The 22,387-nt window shown below is 43.7% G+C and overlaps 1 protein-coding gene across 2 annotated transcripts in view; it reads right to left on the bottom strand.

Moving 5' to 3' along the window:
• GRIN2B (glutamate ionotropic receptor NMDA type subunit 2B) overlaps window positions 1-22,387 on the bottom strand; it is a 204,536-nt gene that overhangs the window by 100,435 nt on the left and 81,714 nt on the right. For both annotated transcript variants that reach the window (XM_042793302.1, XM_042793303.1), the window contains exon 4: window positions 15,037-15,635. In XM_042793302.1, the coding sequence (XP_042649236.1) occupies window positions 15,037-15,635 (599 nt within the window). The remainder of the gene's footprint in view (window positions 1-15,036; window positions 15,636-22,387) is intronic.

Raw genomic sequence — 22,387 nt, 5'->3', positions numbered from 1 at the left:
TGCAAAACAAACAATTAAACCGGGTACAAACAAACAGCCCATATAAGTTGCATGTCACCAAATCTCCATTTCTACATTAATAAAAAAAAATCTGTGAAAAATGGTGCTCAGTCCTAGTTAAGATTTGGCAAGGGCTAATTCAAGTAATTGCTGAGTTGAAGTCAAAGAGAAATTTGCTTTGAACACAGAAAGAATTCTGTAATGATCAGTACTTTGAATAACAAGATTCTAGGCGTCTCAGAAAGACCATGAAAAATTAATAGACATTTTTGACCTTAATCTTGCTGCACCTCAGTTCTCCGCCTTTACAATGGATTTAAATAAAGCATCTTCTGTCCTCTCATCTCAGAGAAGTAGGGTGAAAATCCATGAACTTCGTGATGTACTGAGATACTGCCCTAACATGTGCCACAGATAACACCTTGGGACGAAGTATCCTCTCTTTTCAGCAGCCTGTGAAAGCAGGCACAACACAAAGCTTAAGGCTACACATTAAACAAGGCAAAGAAAACAAAATACTGAATCCCTGATCAGTCAGGAATTGTCACACATCCTGCGTACGGAAGCAGGCAGGGGTCCTGTCTTGAAGGACAGTATGCAGTCTTGAAACCACTGCTCTATAATGCACAGACACAAGAGTGCCAAATTAAGATTACAGCCTTCATTCTGGTATTTTCTTCTGTTTGAAGTGCTTGCCTTTGCAACCTAAATAATATTCATCTGACACAGTTGTGTGTACGTAATATAAGAAAGGCTCTTGGCTCAGGGGCCTTGGACTTCACAGAACATTGCAGCAGTCCCCCTGAGTTTTCCTCCCCAGTTATTTTGCTTCCAGCTCATACCAGTTTTGCAGCACTCTATTAGAGCCTGTCTTTTCCTATCTCCCTCCTTTACCACATCCCTTTCCTCAGACCAGCTTTCTCACCTCCAGCCACCCACCCAGCCAGCTCCCCTGATCTGAATTTCATTGCTGCATTGTTAATTATTTGCTTGGGCAATCATGATCATAGGACTCCAAGCACAGACTGAGGTCTCGCTACGTTAGATATAAAGCAGCAAATACAATAGTCAGAGGTTTCCTAATTTCAGGGCAGAATTGAAATAGTGTTGGCTTTCTGCTTTCTTCCCGGATCTGGTCCCTGCTGCAGAGGCTTCTGCCTCCATCACTTGCTCCTTTGCAACCTTCCACCCAGTAACTGTACCGGTGGGAGGCAGAAAGAAAATCCTTGAGTCATCACACCTGTCTTTAACTGCAGTTCTCATGTTCCTTCTAGCCCCAGATTCCCTAATATAGCTTCTGTGGTCTTATAGTTTTTATCCATATATTTTTATATGAACAGAAGTTGAACCATCCCCTATTTCTCACCTGAAGAAGACAAAAACTGTGGAACCTTCTGCTGGGGTAAAATGCCCTTCAGGGAACTTCTAGTATGATTTTGTTCACACTGCAAAATCCGCCCAAAGCTTTATGTAAAGACCATGCAAACAACATGTTTGTATTAAATGAAACAAAGGCAGCGTACTAGGGTGGGAATAGGAGCTGATGTTTAAAAAAATTCTATGCAGAGGGAAAAATAATTCAGAAATTGGAAAAAATGAACTACTTAAAAAAAAAAAAAAGGTTTCGGTTTTTTAAATTTTAAACTTTTTTTTTTTTTTTTTTGACTAAGAATATATTTCAGAAATCGAAAATATCAAAACAATAGAAAAAGACCAACTCAATCCAAAACACAGATAATCCTCTTCTCCCCCTGGCATTATGACGCCAGCCAGTGCAAGATTCCTCCTTCACTGACATGCCTTGTCCTGTCCTGTTGTAAATTACCGTCCTCCACCTTTTCTTATTTCCTCTCTCCCTTCCTCCCTCTCTCTTGGCTCTCTCCTCTGGCTCTCCCTGGTGAACAGTGAGCCGCAAGAAGCATTCCTGGGCTAGAAATTAACATATTAATGAAGAAGGAGCCTTGAAGAAGGGTTGAGAGATGGGGAGAAAACAGACAGACGAGATGCAGGCAGAACAAAATAACAAAGGGAAGATATAATGAAGAAGGGACACAGAGGCAAAGCACAAAGGAAGAAAAAAACGCCTTTCTCAGGAACTTGTGCTACTTCAAACACTTCCATGAGAAGAAAAGATGAAAGAGAGGAAAGAAAGGGGGTTGGGAAAATGGGGTGGTTTTTCTGTTTTAAACCAAGATTTAATATTTCTATAGAAAATAATCACCTATTGAGAGAAGGATGAGAAAGATGGAGGATGGGAGCAAGGGAAGGACACAGACAGACAAAGGCGACCTGACTGGCAATAAGAGCAGTGGGTTCATCCCTGGCTGCAAATCACCATGAGTATGGAGGCATGGATACATCAGTGCAGTCTTAGGGCTTTGCCCATGGGTTATTGCTTCCCCTGCAACCTTCGTGTTCTCTCCTTCCACAATGTACTCCTGTGAGCCTTAGCCAAAATTATGTTGAAAAAGGAGAAAATGTCAATTAGCAAAGACTACTGTTGATCTGGCAAGCTCACAAGAGTCCCACTCCCAACCCCTCTGAGCTCTCTCTCAGATAAACAGTGGGAAACCCATTAAGATCAGTGGGTTAAGGAGGAAGTAAAAAAATTGTTAGTTCAAACAGTTAAGTACTTGTTCAATCATCTATTTCTCTACTTGACTACACACCATTTACAGCCTTGGTTAGATTCACTGCAGAAGAACGTATTCTGAATACTGCAGAAGAATATATTCTAAATTTGCTCTTGCACCCACTGGCCAGAACAAGCCCACCACTCCCATGCCAGCTAACAAGACAAAAAGATGAAAAGAAGGACTTCTGGCCTGAAGAAGGAACATAAAGAAACAGCATTTTTAGTGGTGAAATACACAGGAAACATTGAAAAACCAATATACATAAGGACTTGACTAGGAAAACAAGCTTTCGGGCATAGGTATACATCAGTACAGGTGTGAGCTGTTACCAGAGGGCCATTCCTATAAAACAGACCTCCTTTGGTTTATCGTCATCTTTCACAGTCCCATCAGCACGGGCCACCACAAAAGAGCTTCTTCCACAGCTTGCTGGTGGTACCAAATCGGCTCCTTGGAACCTTACCAGAGCATTGCTACAGTGAGGGCACCCTCAACACCCTGAGTGCTGGGGGCTAATGGTCTTCTGCAACACCCTCCTGGAGGCATAAAGATTAAGTAAACAGCCACAGGCACAACAGCATTTTGTCTCCTTGACCAGCCCCACATGTCCTTTCTTCTACAATGGTGAGGGGAGTGAACCGAGGACCGTTTCTCACTCAGTCATCTTCAAGAGAGACCCCTTGGTGCTACCACACAGCTTTCTGTTCTGAGACTTATTAAACTTGCAGCATAAGCCACTGTTGCAAATGTGACAAATTTATATGGCTGCTTTCCCTTGACTTCTCCGATGACAACAGAAAGCTGTGGGAACTCACTGGTGTAGGAGTCCCTGATGCCCAGCTTCAGTGGAATGGCCACAGCATCCATGCAGCATTCTGGCTTTGGCGCTGCTGCTCTGACCTGTGGCAACTGAAAAGGTAAGCTACGAACCACAGAGAGGAACAAAGGTCAGTGCCACCCACAGCCCTCCCACCTGGGGAACCACTGTATGCCAAGCTCAGCAGTAGCCTGCATGCCCTTCACAGCGAGTGCTGGAAAACCAAACCCAGTGATGTTTTTTATTTTCCCAAGTGCTCCTCCTGTATCGCCTCCCCACACTCCTCTGCTGCCTTTCTGTCAGTGCCCTTCTCCAGGGACCTGCTTCCACACTGCCAACTGATGGCTGCGATGAAGGTTTCAGAGCTGCCACAGCAGAGCACTGAGAGGCAAGATCCCTTCTCTGGGCTTTTTGAGGATCCAGAAGTGGGTAGCAAAAAGGGAGGCAACCGGCAACAGCACAAACCAGCCTCAACCCCAGTGGAAGGTGGTAGATGCTTCTCCTCCAAGCAGCTTCCCACTCCCCCGAGGCTAGTCTTACACCTGAATTACTACATACCCTCTGTCCTGGCTTATGTGGTACTTCCAGTGCCACTCACTGCTGGGAGTACCATGCTGTTCTCATTTGGCTCCCTCGCTCTGCCAAACTTTCTTGTTAAGCAATTTCATGGAACTATAATAAACTATCCCAAATCAATTTCACAGCATTGCTAAGCTTGTGCCTTCATCAATTCAAACTTGAGCTTTCTATGACAAATTGCTTGGAGAAAAAAATACAAATCAGTAAATTAAGTAAACTCCTCACTCTAGCCAGTCAAACTGGGGCCTTTTCCAGACCTAGCATCTTTCCACAGCCACCAGAGAAACTGTGACTTGGTACCATCTCCAAGATACTTGTTTCATCTGACCAGTAGTCTTACATTGGCAAAAAGCAAGACCTCCGCCTTCTCAGAGCTACATTAAAATCAAAATAGATCTGCAAGCAGAGCTCTCTCAGTATCTCAGCTACATGCCTGCAAGGAAAGAGAATAAAATGGAAACAAACAAGGACAGCAGAAGATTCAGAACTCTGAAAAATTGGGGCTGCTGCACCTCCTGGATCTGGACAAGTCAAATGCTGGGAAGCCTAGCATCCCACGCTCTCTCCCAGAAGAGTTATTTGACATGAATACATAGTAGGCATACTGAAGAGCAGTTGCTAGTTGTTCAGATTATTCAGAGGCTGTAAGCATCTGTACTTTGCACCTCAAAGTCTTCACAGTCCCTTGGTGATGCTGGAGAGCATTTTGCCATGGCTTAAGTACCAGCTCTTCTAAGCTCTCACCGTGCCACACGTCACCACTCGGATGCAGAAGGGCAGCATCAGTATCTTTGAGGAGAGGGTGGAAAGCATTACTTGCAGCAGTCTGTGTGTGAGGTATCTCATCACTCACAGGGCTTAATCTGCCAGTGACCCATTATTTTAAAGGGGAAGAAAGTGATGAAAAACTTCCTTTTGGTGGGACCACCTTTTATTTATGGCATCTATTATCTGTGTGGCTGCGTTCTCCCAGTGCTTCATTGCAGACAACCCTTTTGCTCCCCATCTAGTTCTGGTTATCACTTATCTATACCCAGCAGCAGGTATACAACAGCTTTGCTGGATGTCTCCCTCTTCCCAGGACTGAGTTTCCAGGGGAAATAAGCAGACATCCAGCATAGAATCTGGGTACATTTGCCCAAAATATGTCATGGTCTTGTGATGAAGGAGGTCTCTGAAAGCAGATATCATCTGCTGGTGAAGTCAGCACACTGGAAAAGCTGCCAACCTCCTTCCTGAAACCACTTCTGGAACTGCTGGCTGCCTGCTTCACACAGGCACACGAGAGGCATGTGTGGCACTGCTGCTAATCTCTTGTGCTTATTAAACAGCCCCAATGTCTTGGCAAAAATCCACCTCTAGCAATTTAATTCTGCCAGCTCAAATTCCTTGTGCAGCTCCAGTGAAGTGCGGTATTCATCTCCGCTTCGTACTATGTGCTGTTAAACAGTTGCTCTATTTCACCCCAGAGATGGCTGAATTTTAGCGGTGAATTAAGCCATCCCTTTCTACTTTGTAAAGTGCTTTGGAATTGCAGATAAAAGATACTGCACTATATCATAAATAAATGTAAGTTGCTGACACTGTTACTGGAGGTAGCCATCTTGCTGAAAAATTATTTCATTTGTGACACTAATAATACAGGGAAAAACGCCAGGCAAGACACTGAAAACTCATTTCCATCTCGTTTTCATACGGCTTCAAAAACCAGAAAAAGAGTCAGCATCAAGTCAGCATTTGTGCGTTTTTAACCACTGTCAGGCCACAGACATTCACAGGTTTTCAGTCCAGTGTGGCAGCTCTCTTCCACCCTTGCCACACCAGCAGTGAGTGAACTCTTCATCTGATTACCTGCTGTCTCATCAGAATCTTAACAAAGACCAATCCTAAATTCACAAAATCTGGTTCTCAAGCATTTTTCATGGTGCGTTATTGCAGAGGGGAGCTCTAATCACCTTACAATCTTTACTCAATCAAAACAGGTGTGGAGACCTGTTCAGTGTGATATAGCAAATTCAGAAATCTCCCCACAGGGGTGGAAAAGAGCTTTCTTTGTAGGAAGACAGCTGGCAGCATTCAGTCTGACTGATCATTTCAAGGGCACTATGGTTAGATTTTAATATTCATTTTATATTAAGGCGCTTGCAGACTTGAGTAGGGACATTTTTATTACTTAAATCGGGAGAGAATATGCTGCAGGAATGATAGAACAGGTAGTGGACTGGACAAGCTGACAGGTCTCTGCCATTTCTATTTTCTTTTTTTACTATTTCACTCACATTTAAGCATTTTAAATACCGCGTTTCTAGATTATCTTTCATTCAAATACTTCCAGATATATAGTGTATAGTGAATGTACAATGCAGATACACACAAAATTACACTAAGGTAACATACAACACCTTCAAATGTTCATATTCAATTCAGAATCAAATTTTCTAAACTTAACAAAGCAGGAATCCCTTGTCTAACACTGCAAACCAATTTTTGAAGTTTGAAGTGAAGCTAGCTTTGAGTTATTTGTCCACACCAACAGAAACCCCAGTGCTGGATAATTATTTGAAAGCAGAACAAATACATTCATTTCACACTCTCATAACTCAAGATTAGATGAACAGAGTTTTTTGCTCAGATTTTTCCAAAATGTTCACCTTTGGACTGAGAATGAAGACAAATTTTGCAACATGAAACAAAATGTACTTTAAAAATTATAGCTACTTGTAAATAGACCAGTGGAGAGGTCTGTGAGCTGCAGAGGGAGTTCTGGATTCTGCACGGGTAACAGGTGTTCAGAGCCACAATTTGATTTAGTCCTTTTGAGATAAGTATTCAGCTGCCCTACAAATATGTAGATCCACATTTTCCCAAAATTTGAATGCAAGACTTGAGTACGCCCTTAAAGCAATGATTTTGAGAGGAATTTCAGCAGCAGCATCTAGTCAGGGGTGCTCTAATCCTCGATTCAGCAAAGCACTTAACCACGAGCTTAGCTTGAAACATGCACAACTCTTAGACGAAGCATATATGGCAAAGACCACTGAACAGCAGGTGCTACTGGAGGGGAACAGACTAGCTGTTTGACAGGGCTCAGCTCCATCAAGGAGCCCTGTCAAACAAGGGCGTAGGACAGAAAGGGGAAAACAACATCCCATCAAAATTTAAACCGCAGGAATGGCATTAAGACTGCAGAAGGTAACAAAAAAATCTCGTCCTGGATGCACCAGGGTTAATGCCTCTACTCTCTGCCAAGAAAGGCCATCTGACTTCCCCCCCCCTTTTTATTCATGAATTTCTATCAACGGTGAAGGCTGTCGCGGTCCCCCGCCCCCCCGGGAGGGAGCCACTAGGCGGCGAGCTGGGCTGGTGTCTTGTCAAACTGCATCGTGAACCCAAATTGCATCAAGGAGAAGAAAAGAGATGAGAAAGCTGCTCCACAGTTGCACAGGGAGCCATAGCAACGCGGCATGTTCCTATTTTTAAAAACTTGAAAGATAGTAAGAACATTAAGTCTGAGGGGAAAAAAAAAAAAAAATCCCACGTTTCTATCAGAAAGCAAAAAAGAAAAATGCACGTGTTCCTTACAGGCTCTAGTGATGAAACCACATACGGCTAGCCATCGATCTGCAGGTGTGCAAGTCAGAAAATATCCACAGCCTCAACAAGCCAGTCCCTGAAGGAAAGAGTCTATTTCTCACCTTCCCTTCGATGATCTGCTAAAGCAGGTATTCAAATTCCCTGAGGCACTTTAAAACCCACAGGATCCCAACTGAGTTTTGTGATGGGGGAAGATGTCACTGTAGCTGACGCTAAACCGTAGCCAGAGCTAGGTCTGCGGTTTTGCACTGCTTCCTTCAGCTCCACCACAGAGGAAGGATTTTGATTCGCTTTTCATGAAAAGCGGAGAGAGCCTGAATGCACAAGTTAAAGCATATTGTCACCAGCAAGTGAAGTTGCCACAGTATTAGCACTAATTGGACTTGGCTGCGGAGCAGGAGATGTCTCAGAGGACTGGAAGCAGAACACGGACATTTTCCCATCTGGAAACTGATGGTGCATACCAAAATTCATTCCCAGCTGGTGGATTTTGGAGGCCTTTATGAAAGGGTCTGTCCTCTAATCAAAAGATAACCCTTGCCAAAAACCCATCACTTCACTTGAACTCTCCCATCCTATTTTAATTGCAAAGAGGATGAAAAATCCAGCTGTCCACACAGAACAAATATCTCCTCTCCCCCTCAGACAGAGCCCTGCTCTGCAGGACCAAGGCATCCTGTGGGGCCTGCTGAGGAACATTTTTGTTGTCTCCCCATCATATACTGCCTTTGAGAAGCCAGGGGCCTGCAGTACCCTACCGGTGTGCTGCGTTGATTTGATGTTAGACCTCCCCCTGCAAGACAGCCATGCTTCCCACTACCCATGCAGCACTGCTTAAGGGCTGAACAAAGCAAGGAGGACAGCCAGGCACAGACCATGCCCTTCTGCATCGGGCACCCTTAGCTGCCCATCCATATGAGGGAGGTTTAGGTCAAGAGCATGTTACAAAGCAGCCCTCAGCATTCCCCTTCAGGGGTCATAAAAAAAGAAGTGAGAGGAAGCCAGTGATGCCCCCCAAAAGTGATGCCACATGGATAAATGCTCCCCCTTACCCACTTCTCACCTCCTGGGTGACTCACCAGTAGACCCAGGGTTACCGACTCAGCACCTTTCACCAGCACTCAACAACCACAACAAGGAGCAACGCACACAGGGTGAAGGAAATGCAGCAGGAGATGTAAGGTGGGGAAGAAAAAAAAAAAAAAAAAAAACCAAAAAAGAAAGTGATGGTAGTATGCAAGCAGCAGAGAGTGAGGTGATACACAACAGGGGACGTGGGGAGGCAGAGACCCGGATGGAGACAGGAGGTGCAGGCCAGCCCTGGCCTCCAGCTGTTGCTGGAGTGGTGACAGGAACAAGCAAATTTCAGCAGCAGGGATCTCTAATCTGTCAGCAGTGTTCACGGCACATGCTGCCAGCTAGCACCAGCCTGATGGCAGCTGGACACACCAACCAGCGCAAATATAACGAGCTGCTAACAAGACACCGGCTTAAAGGCTCCGAAAGGTCAAAAGTTACATATGTTCTCTCACCCTCCAAGTTTCTGAAAAGGGCAATTTCTGCATCCACGGGAACACGCCATTTATACTTTCTCTCCCCTCCTCCCCAGAGTTAAGAAGCAAGTCCCAGCACCACACCTCCCACCACGGGAACAGCACTGGGTTTAAGGGCTGAAGCAAGGCTTCCCAGCCAGCTGCCAAGCAGGTAGATGCAGCCCCACTGAAGCCAAAGGCCTCAGTGCTGGCCAGTGCTCCTGTCTCTTAGCACGAGGTTAACTTAACACTCCTAAGGATGGAGAAAAGGCAACACAAATGGTCCTTTCTCTGCTCCTGCTCTCAACGCCCTTTCTGCACTGTGTGGCTCACTTGGCTAGGAGACAACAGAGTGGCTCCATGGCAGTGTCTGCAAATGACACGATTCCTGTGTCTGACGTGGCAGGAGACAGATGTCATGACTGGAGAGGAGAGGGCAGAAGGGTGGGTTGGGAGAGGCCTTGGAAATGAGGAAAGGTGCTGCCTGGGCACTGTCCTTGGCACTGACCTGGGGAAAGCAGGTCTAGAATGCTATGGACATGGTGCTGCTCCCAGATATCAGGGTGGGAGAACACCCTGAAGGGGTGTATATGTATCCATGGATACATATAGCCTTGAGTATAGGATAGTATGGTCTTGAGTCTCCAGGGAAGCAAAATATTTGTACAATCCTATTGCAAGTACTTTTTCTGCTCACTGACTCATTGTTCAGCTGTCTAACCCCAGCAATTCCTAGTTTCCACTAGGAGAATGTGGCCATGTGAGAACAGAGCTTGCCCTGGGTGTTCCAGGGAGTATAGTTTCCAACCATTCATCAAGGCCTCTTTTGCATTCCTTAACTGCTTGGCATGGAAAGCTCCAGATGAAAGTTAGTATTTCCCCCAAAGTGGAAGTATCATGTCCAAACAATGCACCAAGCTGGCTTGCCAGCTGTTTTCATATTTGAGGAATCTGAGGTGCAGAATTAAGCCTACCTTTGTTCCCCTTTTAACATATTTCTTTGCAAAGGCAGTATAATTCCACATTTGTATTTTCATTCCAAAGCAAATGCTTCACTGCACTTTTTATTAAAATGAAATCTAGTGTGTGCAGCCTGGTGTTAAATGAGAGACTATTAAAGCCAATCAGTGGAGAACTCATTAGTAACCCTACAACAACAAACTAGTAGTTATGGCCCAGTATTCACAAGCAGCCATGACAACCAGTAGGAAGAACCCAGGCCTCATTGAAGGCTATAATAAAAACATAGCTTATGTAGCCCAACGACTGCAAATATCCATACAAAACGGCTGAGCTTCTATTCCTCAAATATGTGCCAGAAATCATATTCTTTTCTTATGACTCATCCCTGAATTCCACTCCCAAGAACGCTCCTGTCATTTAGTTATTTCTTCCCATTTCTAAAATGTAATGAGAAGCACCAGTCCTGAGCTCAAGGAAATCTGTCCCATCAATTAAAATAACAAAATAAGCAGAAGGCTGCCTATAAACACATCCACCTCTGCCCACTCACTCCTTAGCAGCCACAGTGAAGGGAGAATAGATGAGCTCTGCAGAATGCCTAGAAGGTTAGCAAATCTCCTTGAATTGGACAAGAGGGAAGAACTCCACATCTGAGCACCTCTCCAGAGGAAAACCCTCTTAGAAACTCCTTCCCAACCTTTGTAATCTCATCTGGTAGAAGGGAGCAGAGAGCACAGTGGTTTGCTGGATGCCCAGGAGAAGGCTGGCTATTCAGATAACTATAAACTGGAATATTCCAACCAGATTTATTTCTGGGACAATGAAGGAATAAATGAACAGGTAATTGTTACAAACAAAACAAAGAATTAAAGAATGTAATTGAACTGGAAAACAAGCATTCCGGTATTTGGACTCCAAATGATCACCTAAACCTATTATCAGCACAAAATGAGGTAAATCCCTCACTAGAGGAAAACTTCCTCAAGAATAATTCAAAAAGAAAACTAACAGTTCTTGTAGAACAAACCTTTCTTAAAGTATCATTTTCCTACTAATTAGTGGAGTTATCTCATCAGCGGGCTCATTTCTAGGACAAAATCTGCAATGTTCAATGGTTGTGATTATACTTCTGCAGTTCCAGCCCAACACAATGTAGAATCAGTTTAAGGACAGGCAAGAAACAGTTGCTATGAGACCATTATTAATACAAGAAGATGCAGACTAAACACCTACACTGGCAAGAAATGGCATTTAGATAACAGTCCATCTTGGGTTTTTTGTTCTTGCAGCCATACTTCAAACAAAACTTTGTTTGCACAAGCACTTGCAAAAACGAACAGCAGTGTCAACATAGAAAGGGTGAAAGACACGGAGAAACCAAGCTTTCTTTCTAAATTTGAGCAACATTCAGTTCATTTCCTCCTTATTCCATTATACACCCAGATCAACCACCAGCTGAGACCACATTGAGCAAGACCATTTGATTTTAGCTGCATTCAGAATTACTGCACTTTCAGAAAGGAAAAAAAAAAAAAAAAAAAAAAAAGTAAGAAATGGTCAAAGTTCAAAGTCAGATCTTGGGAAATGACTAATTCACAGTCTTAGCATATAATGTGCCCCAGCTGAACTAAATTACACATTTTTTTAGTTGGATGTGTCACTCTCTGAAGAATAAAATGGGAAAATTCCTTTATCACATTGCCTCCCAGCTATGGATTTGAAGCAAATTGGACCACTTTGGATTAGTTTCAAGAGTTTCTGAAACACCAGATACATGGTGATGTATTATCTGAGGTCACATACACTTTGCAGTCTCCCCAGACATCAAGCCCACGTACATACATTTCTCTATCCTGTGTAGGCATGCGGAGGGGGAACTGTAAGTTGCAGATGGCTGAATATAGTATTGCTGGGTCCAGGGCAGGACTAAAATTAGTTTTCCAGAACCTTCAGTCCAGTCCAAAGAGAGCCAGACTGTGTCCCAGACATGCAGGTATTGTTGCTGCCTGCTGTGCACAATACACAAGTGCTGTGGGATCTTAGTAGGTAGAAGGGGTTAGGGAAGGTATGAAGCAGCGAGGTCTGCAGAATCTGTAATACCCCAGATAGACAAAGCATTTCAGGAGAGATTTAAAGACCTCAGATAGACAAAGTATATCAGGAGATGGTTTAAAGCTTAGCACATAGTAAATTCCAGCGAGTTCAACAGAACTTGAAGGTATGAACACAGATTACAGCCATTAATCTCTGTGGGTTTTGGTTCAGTGAGGTGAACTCGTATCTTCATGTCTGCTTCTTTCCACTTCTCCCTCTCTTCTACCTTTCTTCCTGCCCAGACTCCAGGCTGTGAGGCTGAGCTTGAAGCTATCACATTTCTATTGAACCTTGGGATTTGTAAAAGCAATGGCTTATTCTGAACACCACTAGCTTTTATACATCAAAAGGTATTCAAAAGTAATTTCACTTAAACAGAAAACTAAGCACTCAAGTCACTGAAGACACACTTTTTAACCACCTAACTCAGAAGTACAGACAGGGTGGAAACGTTTGGGGGGGTCAGAACCCCAGACTGGCAGAGCACAGCCAGTGCTGTGTGAGGCAAAGAGAGTATTTGCACTGTGGTCACAGAAGCAACTGCAACACAGTGTAATTCTTTCTGAGATAGCTCAGATGCCTGCAGCAATCTAGGCAGTGGCAGAACGGAGCTTGGCATGGACTAATTGACTCTGCTTCTCAACAAGACTGATGTCAGTACCCACACTAAGCTGAGTATATCTACATGTATCTGCAGTCATTCCTGTTAATGCTGTACCCAAAGCAGACAAGGGAGAAGGAACACCATGATTTAGGCCATGAAGGTAAGAAGAAAGCTAATATCTTCAGAAGTGATAAGAACTTATTTCATGTGGGATGCCTGGGCTTCATGGCGTATCTACACTGCACAACAATACTGTCATATCTAGAGACTTTAGAGTCTCTGAGTTGGCGGCTCTGTAAAATATGAAGTACTATGCAGAGAGATTATGTTGGGTCCTCGAAGCAGTGTAGCTATATGGGTGTGATGTTAGGCACAGGCTAATACAGTGTCAACAGAACTAATTAGTAGAAAGTCTCTGCAGAACACTGCATCACACAGCAGGGGACAATGTTTTGTCTTCTAGACAACTGCTGAAAAGATGCAATACAGGTCTCCCCTCAAAATCCCTATTCATTTGGAAAAGTAGAACAACAGCCTGACTTCATGCTACTTCTGATAACTTTGTATATGTTAAATACACTTTCCCTGCTTAATAATTCCAAGGATGATTCAACAGAGCAGCAGAAAACACCCCTTAACCCTAAGCCTAGCTGGAAAGGAAACTGATAAAAGTGTTGGGCACCTTTGGTGGTTTCAAGCCTTGCAGACAGCAAAAAGCCAACATAGAGAAGAGAAAGTAAAGGCAATAAGACCTGGTAATATTCCAATGGATCACAGAGACAAAGAACAAATAGCAGATAGAATTATGGATAATATAATGGGTCAAAGAATAGACTTTTCTTTCAGTCCCCAACTTTCAGGCAAAGCAAAATCTGCTTTCTTGTCCACCAGTCCCTCTATCTGCCTAGTATAGTTGACAGTGAGGGGTCACAGCATGCAAACCAGTCCATCACATTTACACTGCTCCAAAGATGCTGTGCTCTGTGTGGCCACCTCTCCTGATGGCTACTGCCTGGATTTCCCTTGTCCTAACACAAAGGGACCAACCTGCCCAAGGATTTTATATGTAAAACATTGGAGAATGACAACTGAGCAGGTCAGGGGGCAACTGGCTAATTGCAGATACCACCTGCCCCAGCTCCTCCCATGCCTAATTATCTGGGTTGCTTAGCGACACACTAAAACTCCAGCTGGGACAAAAAGGAAGGCTTGGAACTAGATGATCTTTAAGGTCCCTTCCAACCTAGACCATTCTATGATCTAGTAATCAGAGTGCAGTTCTAGACGTTGTTCAATCACAAGCTTCCTCTATAACCTTAAACAGGCATTTTAGCACTGTTTCTTCAGAAATTCTGAATCTGGATCAAAAGAAGATGTTTATTCAAATGGATTTTCCCTATTTTTAAACACCCTTTTCCATGTAGAAAAACTTGCTGTTTGAATGGAGATGCCTTGGCTCTCTGTGTAATATGCACAAGAGAGAATGGGACCCAAGACACTCAGCGGACAATAGCCAACAAGGTGCCAATGAGTAGGGTAATAGCACAAGTCCTCCTCTTTGAGGTAAACTGGATCCTTAAGACACCCAAGGGCTTTAAAGGCTTCCAGTATAAAGCAGGAGCTGACTCTAACTCTTTCTGCAGCTTTAGTTCTCCAGATCTCTCTTCACTTCCTTCTCTCCTGTAATTCAGGGCTAATGGACAGCAGAATGACACATGGTCCTCAGACAACTATTCCAGGTGGGTTAAACATCCATCACCTATAAAGGACACCATTTCACATACTGCTTGTGCCTGGAACAGAACCTGGAGCCTTCTACATTTCAGCATAAAAAATCCCCAATACTTGCAGCAAAAAACACCTGACAGTTACAGACCCATTCATGCAAAGATGCTCCAAGAAGTTCAGCACTGTTATAAAAGCAAAATATTGTGCATCGAGGACCATACCCAAATTTTCCCACTATACCTTTGTTGTTTCTTTTCCTTATGCTGGCTTGCCCCCTGTGTTGTATGGAGGCTTTCTAAGGGGGTGACAGTACTGGCACTCATGATGCACAGCAACACAGGTCCCACCATCAGTACACCTCCCTTTGACCAGGATCTGGCTAACATCGCCCACTGCCCCAAAACATCACATGCCCTAGAAGAATTATTCTGGTCTTAGAGGTCCTCCGTGACCCCTCTTTTGTAAGGCTGGCCCAGCCCCATTCCTTACCTGTTGAGCATGTTGGACTGGTAAATCCTTTTCTCCTGGGTATTGTAACAGCTGCTCTTGGGCTCAGGGATGAAGCTGTGTTCAGACAGCATATCAGAAGCAGCCGTGGTGATTATGGCTATTCCATCCCTCACTCTGGCAGGAAGACCGTAGTCCCATTCATCATATGAGACAGAGATGAGCCCGGTGGGGAACTCGGATGGCACTGTGTCTGTATCCCCTGCCACCAGGCTGGGCACGATCCACGTGTAACCATAGCCTGTCAGACCCACAGAGTTGGCCACCTCAAAAATGTAGGTGGCCTCTTCCTTTGTGCAGTAGAGGAGGATAACAGGGCTTTGGAGCTTCTTGAGCTGGTTCTGGATCTTTGAGTCCCCATCATCCAGGGACATGTCCAACAGGAGGACCTCCTCCAGTTCCCAACCCACAAAGCTGTGCTCAATGGTACTGCGGATCTTGTTCACAAAGTCCTGGTAACCAGGGAAGTAAGTAGTGACAATGGAGAAGATGTACCAGTCATATTCTTCCATAATGTTGAGCATGACAGAGGCTTGTTGTTCTATTGATGGGCCAAACTGGAAGAACATGGATGACTCATCCTGGAATAGGAAGTCAAAGAGAGGAAGAGAGAGAAAAAGAAAACAATAATAGGTCAAAGAAAATAAACATCATTCCTGGTCAACCCATTGAGCATGGAGGGGAGACATGCAGTCAGAATCTTACACTTCATGTCTTGGTCAGAATTTAAGGATTTTTAACTTTTAAAATTTAAAACTTAAGTAAAGCAAGTGGAAAGGAAGTAAAAGCCTTTTTATGACCAGCTGTCCTTATTTTATTTTTAAAGGCAGGTTGCCGAAATTTCTTAAAGGTTTCAAATGTTAGACATGAGAACAGACAGAGAACAAGTGGTACACAAGTGAGGCCAGGAAAAGAGAACATGTATATAATATTCCATGGCTGCAGAAATTAAAAGCTATGATAATCCAGGAATTATCTTAACCATATGTAGTATAAACAGGATACACAATGTCTTTGATTTTGATTTAGTTTAGGACAGTCAATCTAGTTTGAGTATCCAGGCTGAAGCACAACTAGAGTAGGCAACACCTTGGGACAGAAATATCTTTGAAAGGCTCAATTGCAAGCTCCTCTCAAAGCAAGCAGTAGCACAAAGTGCTACAGCTGTGAAGGCTTAGTCTCAGAACATCATAAAACATAATAAAATGTAAAAATAAAATTCTAAACTATCATGGGTTTTGTTTATACCATGTTTTAGAGAAATGACAGCTCAATATTTCTCTTGGTATTGTTTTCATATCATTCTACCATACCAAGTTAATCTTTGCATGAATCAGAACTTGTACTATTTTATAACCTCCAAAACTCCAACAGAGTTCTGTACAAATCTCAGCTCTCCAATGGCACAATGCAAGCCTTTTCTGTCCTGGGATTTCACAAGATATCAGGCTTTCAATTTGTGACAAGTTCAGTAAAATCCAAATCCCTTCTTTTGCCCAACTCATGATGGAAAGGAATGGAAAAAGCATTCCCCAATATGCTCTCTTATGGATCGATCCATCTTTGAAAATCAACTGCAAAATCCAACTGACTTCTGTAGAGTAGGATTAGATCACAAACAAACAAACAAAAGGCAGAATTAAATTGTATCAGCAGAGATTCCCATTACAATAAGAAAGTTCTCCAAATCCAATCATCACTTTTAGAAATAAGACAGCAGTCCCACCTTCTCTCAGTAAGCTAGAAGAGCTGAACCAGAGATCCAGAAGGAGGTAGTCAGGAGTTTTAAACCCATGGGAACTCATTGTGCAAATGCCTCAAGACATCCACATTTAGAAGACCTCTCTACCAAATTCACTCTCCCACAGCCTGGCAGGTAATACTGGTTTTCAGCAAGGACACCAGTTAAACATCCATCCATCCATCTGTCCATACATCCATCCCTTCTTTAGTTATGTTTTTTATTACCTATAGCCATTTTCTCTACTGGCAAAATATGCCATAGCTCAGTAACTCCAGAAGAAAGCTCTGATCCTGCACCCAGCCCTAAGCTGCTTATTTCCCTTTCCTGAACTCCCTAGGTGTCATATCCTATAGGAAAGAGTCCTTGTTCCTAAGTCCCCATACCTCTCCTATAAGGTTTGGTGATTAAACTCTGTTCACTTCCTCCACACAGCTCACCACCCACTTGTGAAAGTACTTTCAGGGCTGCTCTTTGCTCACTGAAAAATAAATGTACACAAAAAGAAAAATAAAGTAGCAACAAATTGGAGACACGTCAAAAAAACAGAAACAGCACAGGAGCCTCTCAATCTGTGGCAAACAGCTCATACTCTATCCCTGGAATTCAACCCCTTCTCCCAGAACTGTGCTCAAGAAAAGAACTTCCTCTTCCACTAAGATACTTTTTATTGGAAGCTTATGGAGAAAATCAGGAAAGACAGAGGAAACATTACACTATTGTCACAGCATCTGCCAGAGTCTGAAGAAAGCCTGAACAAGCATCTCCAATACCCTTCATTGCACTCTGCCTTTGAAAGCCACTTGTAGCAAACTGAATGCTAGAGTGTGAAGACTCAGCCTTACTGTAACATGAAAAGGCAAGACAGCGACACTGATGACTAGCGCTTATTTTTATATTAAACTCAACAAAAGCTTTTCTATATTTATGTATAAGAACCTCTGAATTGACTGCAAATTTCCACACTTTCTAGCAGAGACTCTAAGATCTGAAGGACCTGGCTATTGAATTACTGGAACATTTGACAAACAGCGTCTTGAAGTCTTGTCTGAAAAAAATACCGGGTGCTTTCCTCAGTGACAAATAGGGAATGGGAGATGGTAAATCCACTGGTATTTCAAGGCTGCATACACACACATACATGCGGGAGTTACTAGGCATGACAGTGGGGTGCACAAGGCACTGCCCTCCCTGTGATTTTAAACAGGTTCAGATGCTCCAGCTAAAGTGCCCACTGGCAGTTTGTTCCACACAAGCACACAGCCCAACTGTTGAAGTGAATTCAACCCCAAAGACTCCAGGATAAAATTTGGGGGTCCTCACTAACAAGAGTATATCAGAACATCAAAAATCAATACACCAAATAGATAGCTCTATCACAACCCAGCTAAACAATTCCTCTACACCAAGAAATGTAAGCACCCCTCCTTAAATCAAACAGCACAGACCATTTGGCTGTGCATATAATAATTGCTCTTGAGCAACTGCTTGCATTTTTATTATAGAAGCAGTAAGAGGCAAGTTCTATTTAAAATGAGAGCATTAAGGAGATACAAGCCAGTTCAGCTTTTCGTTTGCCAGGATGTCTCCTGGCACCTGATCATCTCAATACCTGGGCTAGTTGAATGTTCTTCAGTCATTAACCAACTCAGCACTCAGAATTCTAAGAAAGGGGTGAGGGAGAAAGGACAGAAAACTGTAGAAGAAAGTGTCCCTCTCATAATAAATCAGGAGAATTACTGATAGAGTTGGACAGGAATCTTAGTGATTGCTGTTTGGGGGATAAAAAGCAAACTAAGAAAAATACCTGAGAACCACAATTTCCTTCCTCTCCTTTTTGAACACACCTGATGGAAAGTCAGGGAGAAAGAGAAGGAGCTGAACTGACAGAGAACCACAGGGCTATCAGACAGAGCAGGAATTTGATCCCACTGTGGTGTTACAGTGAAAGCTTTTACATTAGAGGTAAATCTAAGGGGAGTTTACAATTTTTACACATATATACCTCCACAGAATCATTATTGCTTTATTTCAGTCTAAGACCAAAAGGAGTATTTTACCCCTCTGGATATTAAAGGTTTTACAGAAGATTACAAACTCCTATTTTTCTCCTGAATTAATTTCACACTATCCACCTCCATTTTTCAGTGTAGAACAGCCAAAACATGGTACAACATTGCCACTGAGAGACAGATTTGAGTTTAGGATAGGGATCGGTCAAGTTCAAAGCAGAAGTCTCTTACATTGCACATCATCCATGTGAAATACAATCCCCTGGCTACAGGAAAAGCTTGTCTTTCTCCTGCAGCCTTTTCACCTGCAAGCTCAGGCTCCCTATAGCTAACTGCTGCAAGAGACAGCAGGATACTACAGGGTGTCCCTCATCCAGTCTGAAAGAGATCCTCCATTACAGGATCTCAATGTCTCCAGAGATCCTAGTACTCCTTCATTGTCACCCTGCAAGGTCAGGGATCTGTAGTTTGCAGAGAGGAGCTGGAGGTGGAGCCGATCAATTGACACAGCACCACTCCCCAGCTGACAGATGGCTTCCCACAGAAAATCTGCTCTGAGTTTAGTGCTGCTGGGACAAGTATTGCCTCCCCCTCCTGCACATTTAACCCCTCAGATAAGGAGGATGCATTGCACATGGTGAAGGTGCAAAAGCACTCACCGTGAAGCCTGCTCTTGGAGACTGGTTGCTGGTGAGTTCCTAGGTGGATGAAAGAGGGTTTGTGGAGGTGGCACAAGGTTTAGAGAGTGACCAAGTGTTATTGCCACCAATTCTAAGTTGACCAGTGCCTACCCAGGCCCATGCAGATATTGCATGAAGTCCAGGTCTGCCCTCCCTACTGCCACCCAGGATGCAGGACCTTGGTAAGGTTGCAGGTGACTCCCCAAGGAGCCCTCCTGCAGCTGAACCAGTTGAAACCAATCACTGCCACTTAATGAACCATTTACCTCAGTTGTGGCAGGAAAGGTCCCTGGGGTGCTTTTCTCACAAGTTCCTTCCTAACAGCCTCTCTGGATTCCCCAGGCAAGCAAAAAGCAATTACTGCCTTACAAACAACATCTTATTATGCAGAGCAAAACTGCTTCTCTGCATGGGGGAGGCTCAAGAACATCCCTAAAGCAAAGGAATACAGGATCCCCAAAAATGCTTCCAGTGCACCAGTCATCTTGAAGAACTAGAGAGCCTTCCATCAAACCACAGTGTAACTGCTGGCTGGGGGAGTGAGGAGATCAGTGTGTTACATTTCCTCTGTGCAACCTATCTGAATGCAATCTGGCTCTGTGCACCATCCTCCTGTTGCTGGGCCCTGAACAGCTTTTTGCTACTGATAGCAAGTTCCTTTAGCACCAGTCCAAGTGTCAGATCCCACAGGGCCAGGTGTGTCAAGTTATGCAAGAGGAATTTAAGTGAAGAGCAAGTCAGGAGCATGTGTTTGCTTCTTGGATTTGGAGAAATGAGCCATGGTCTTGCAAAATGTTCTAGGATGCTATCTCCACACTGATGCAGGAGAAATACAATTTATGTTGCTGTAGGAGTAGCCCCTTTTTATTAGGCTTTTGAGAACATCAGTATTTCTAACCCCATTTGCTGCTGCATTAAGCCTCCTCTGCAGCCATATTTTAACAACTGGGGCCTGCCCTTTCCTTCCTTTCTGGTCTGCAAAGAGGATCCTATAAGATCCTAATGACTCAGGCCACTATCACTTTCCAAAGTCCTCTTCTCATTTTCCTGATTTAGAAGAAAAGTTGTTCGTGTGTCTTTAGTACAGTCTTGATTTGCAAAATTCCTCTATGACCTACAGACAAATCACATAGGGCTGCCTCTTATTTACACTTTGGCCCTGCCACCACACATTTTGTGGAGGCAAAATGGAGTGAGCAAGCACCAAACAACTTCAGGGAAAACATAGACCTTAATTTCCCTACTTGTGTATTCTCTTTCTTCAAAATTGAGGCACCACTGTGTACCTATTTGTCACAGTCCTGATGGGATACCTAATTCACTGGGAGTTTTATTGTTCATGATGGAAAATACCGCAACAGTTCAAAGTCTTATAATTAAATTTTCTATATTTCTGAGTCCCGTTTGTTATAACAGATCTGACAGGAAATCAGGATCTTTGTTGCTTAAGTGTTCATTTACTCCTGTTTATTCTTACCACAAATGCATCACTGCCTCAGGCTAGTCTGGAGTCAGGATCTCCTGCCTGCTTTTTTTTTTCTGCCCACATTTAATTTTTTTATTTAGTTTTCAACAGTTCAATACAATAAACTCTGGTTTTAATATTACGTGTTGCATCATCCTGTGTGAGTCCTTTTCTTAAGTGCTTGCAGTAGGGACTGAGAACATGGTGACACTACAGCCCTAGCACAATGTCCCCGTGGTGGGATTGGCATCTAGAACAGCATCTCTCACACACATACATGATCACATTTCCACAAATACACATATTCACAGCAAAACCTACTCAAAGTAAGGTTGGAGAACGTTGAACTATGTAATTTCTTAATGACTCTTGTCTTAGTTTGGGCTGAAATAGAGTTAATATTCCTTTTCAGGGACTAGATGAGTGCTGTGTTTTGGATTTAGCTTTGGGTTTGGTATGGGAAAAATGCTGATAGCACACTGATGTTTTCAGCTGCTACCGAGACTTCAAGGACTCCCCGACTCCCCATGTCCTGCCCGTGCGCAAGGGCACAGGGAGCAGGGAGGGAGCACGGCCACAGCACCTGACCCAAACTGGCCAGTGAAACATTCCATATCATGGCACGTCATGCTCACTATATAAAGGAGGGGTGGTTGGGAAGGAGCTCTCTCGCTTCCAGGATTGCGACTGTGGGATCTTGGTATTTCGGGGTCGCTGGCCGGGAACGGGCTGGGGATTGGTTAGCGGGTGGTGAGCAATTACGCTGTACATTGCCTGTTTATATATTTCTTTTTGTTTTCCCCCATCGTCGTTATTGTTCTCATGTTATTGCCATTATTAAACTGTTCTTATCTCAGCCTGCAAGTCTCCCTTCACCCCTCTAATCCCCTCCCCCATTCCCAGCTGGGGAGGGGGAAGGGAGGGTAATTAGCTGTGGTGGTTGGTTGCCGATCAGGCCCAAACCACAACAACTCTCTTCCTAGTTGATACTATTTAGTAGGATTTCAAAACTTTCCTGTCTTACTGGAACAGGTTCCCTGGGTTATTACTGATTTTGGCTTGCACAGCATATGGAGCAAATAAACCCCTGCAATCCTTTCCCAGTGCTCTGATTCATTGATGAGTGGATTGTTCTTGGTAAAAATCCTTAGAAGGGCCCTGGGAACGTGCAGTCAGTGGGAAGTTCAAATTCGCTAGATACAGAAACCTGGTTTACATAACTGTATCATTTACCAGTTCCCTCCCCTGTTCTCACAATAACTACTGAACACACTGGCCTTAGGTAACAGAAGGATACATGGCTCAGAGATGATGGTTACAAAGAAGCAATTGCAGAAATTGGTGTATGAGCGAAGGGGAGAGACCCAGTTCAGTGTCCCCGCTGATGGAAAGGCAGGCAGGATTTACCATGATAAATTAGTGGAGGGCTGTAAGA

This window comes from Tyto alba, unplaced genomic scaffold, assembly GCF_018691265.1.
Source record: "Tyto alba isolate M040663 unplaced genomic scaffold, T.alba_DEE_v4.0 Super-Scaffold_2, whole genome shotgun sequence".
NCBI classification, from domain to species: Eukaryota; Metazoa; Chordata; class Aves; order Strigiformes; family Tytonidae; genus Tyto; species Tyto alba.
Note: the sequence above shows the minus strand (reverse complement) of the source record. Positions and strands in the feature narration are given on the sequence as shown.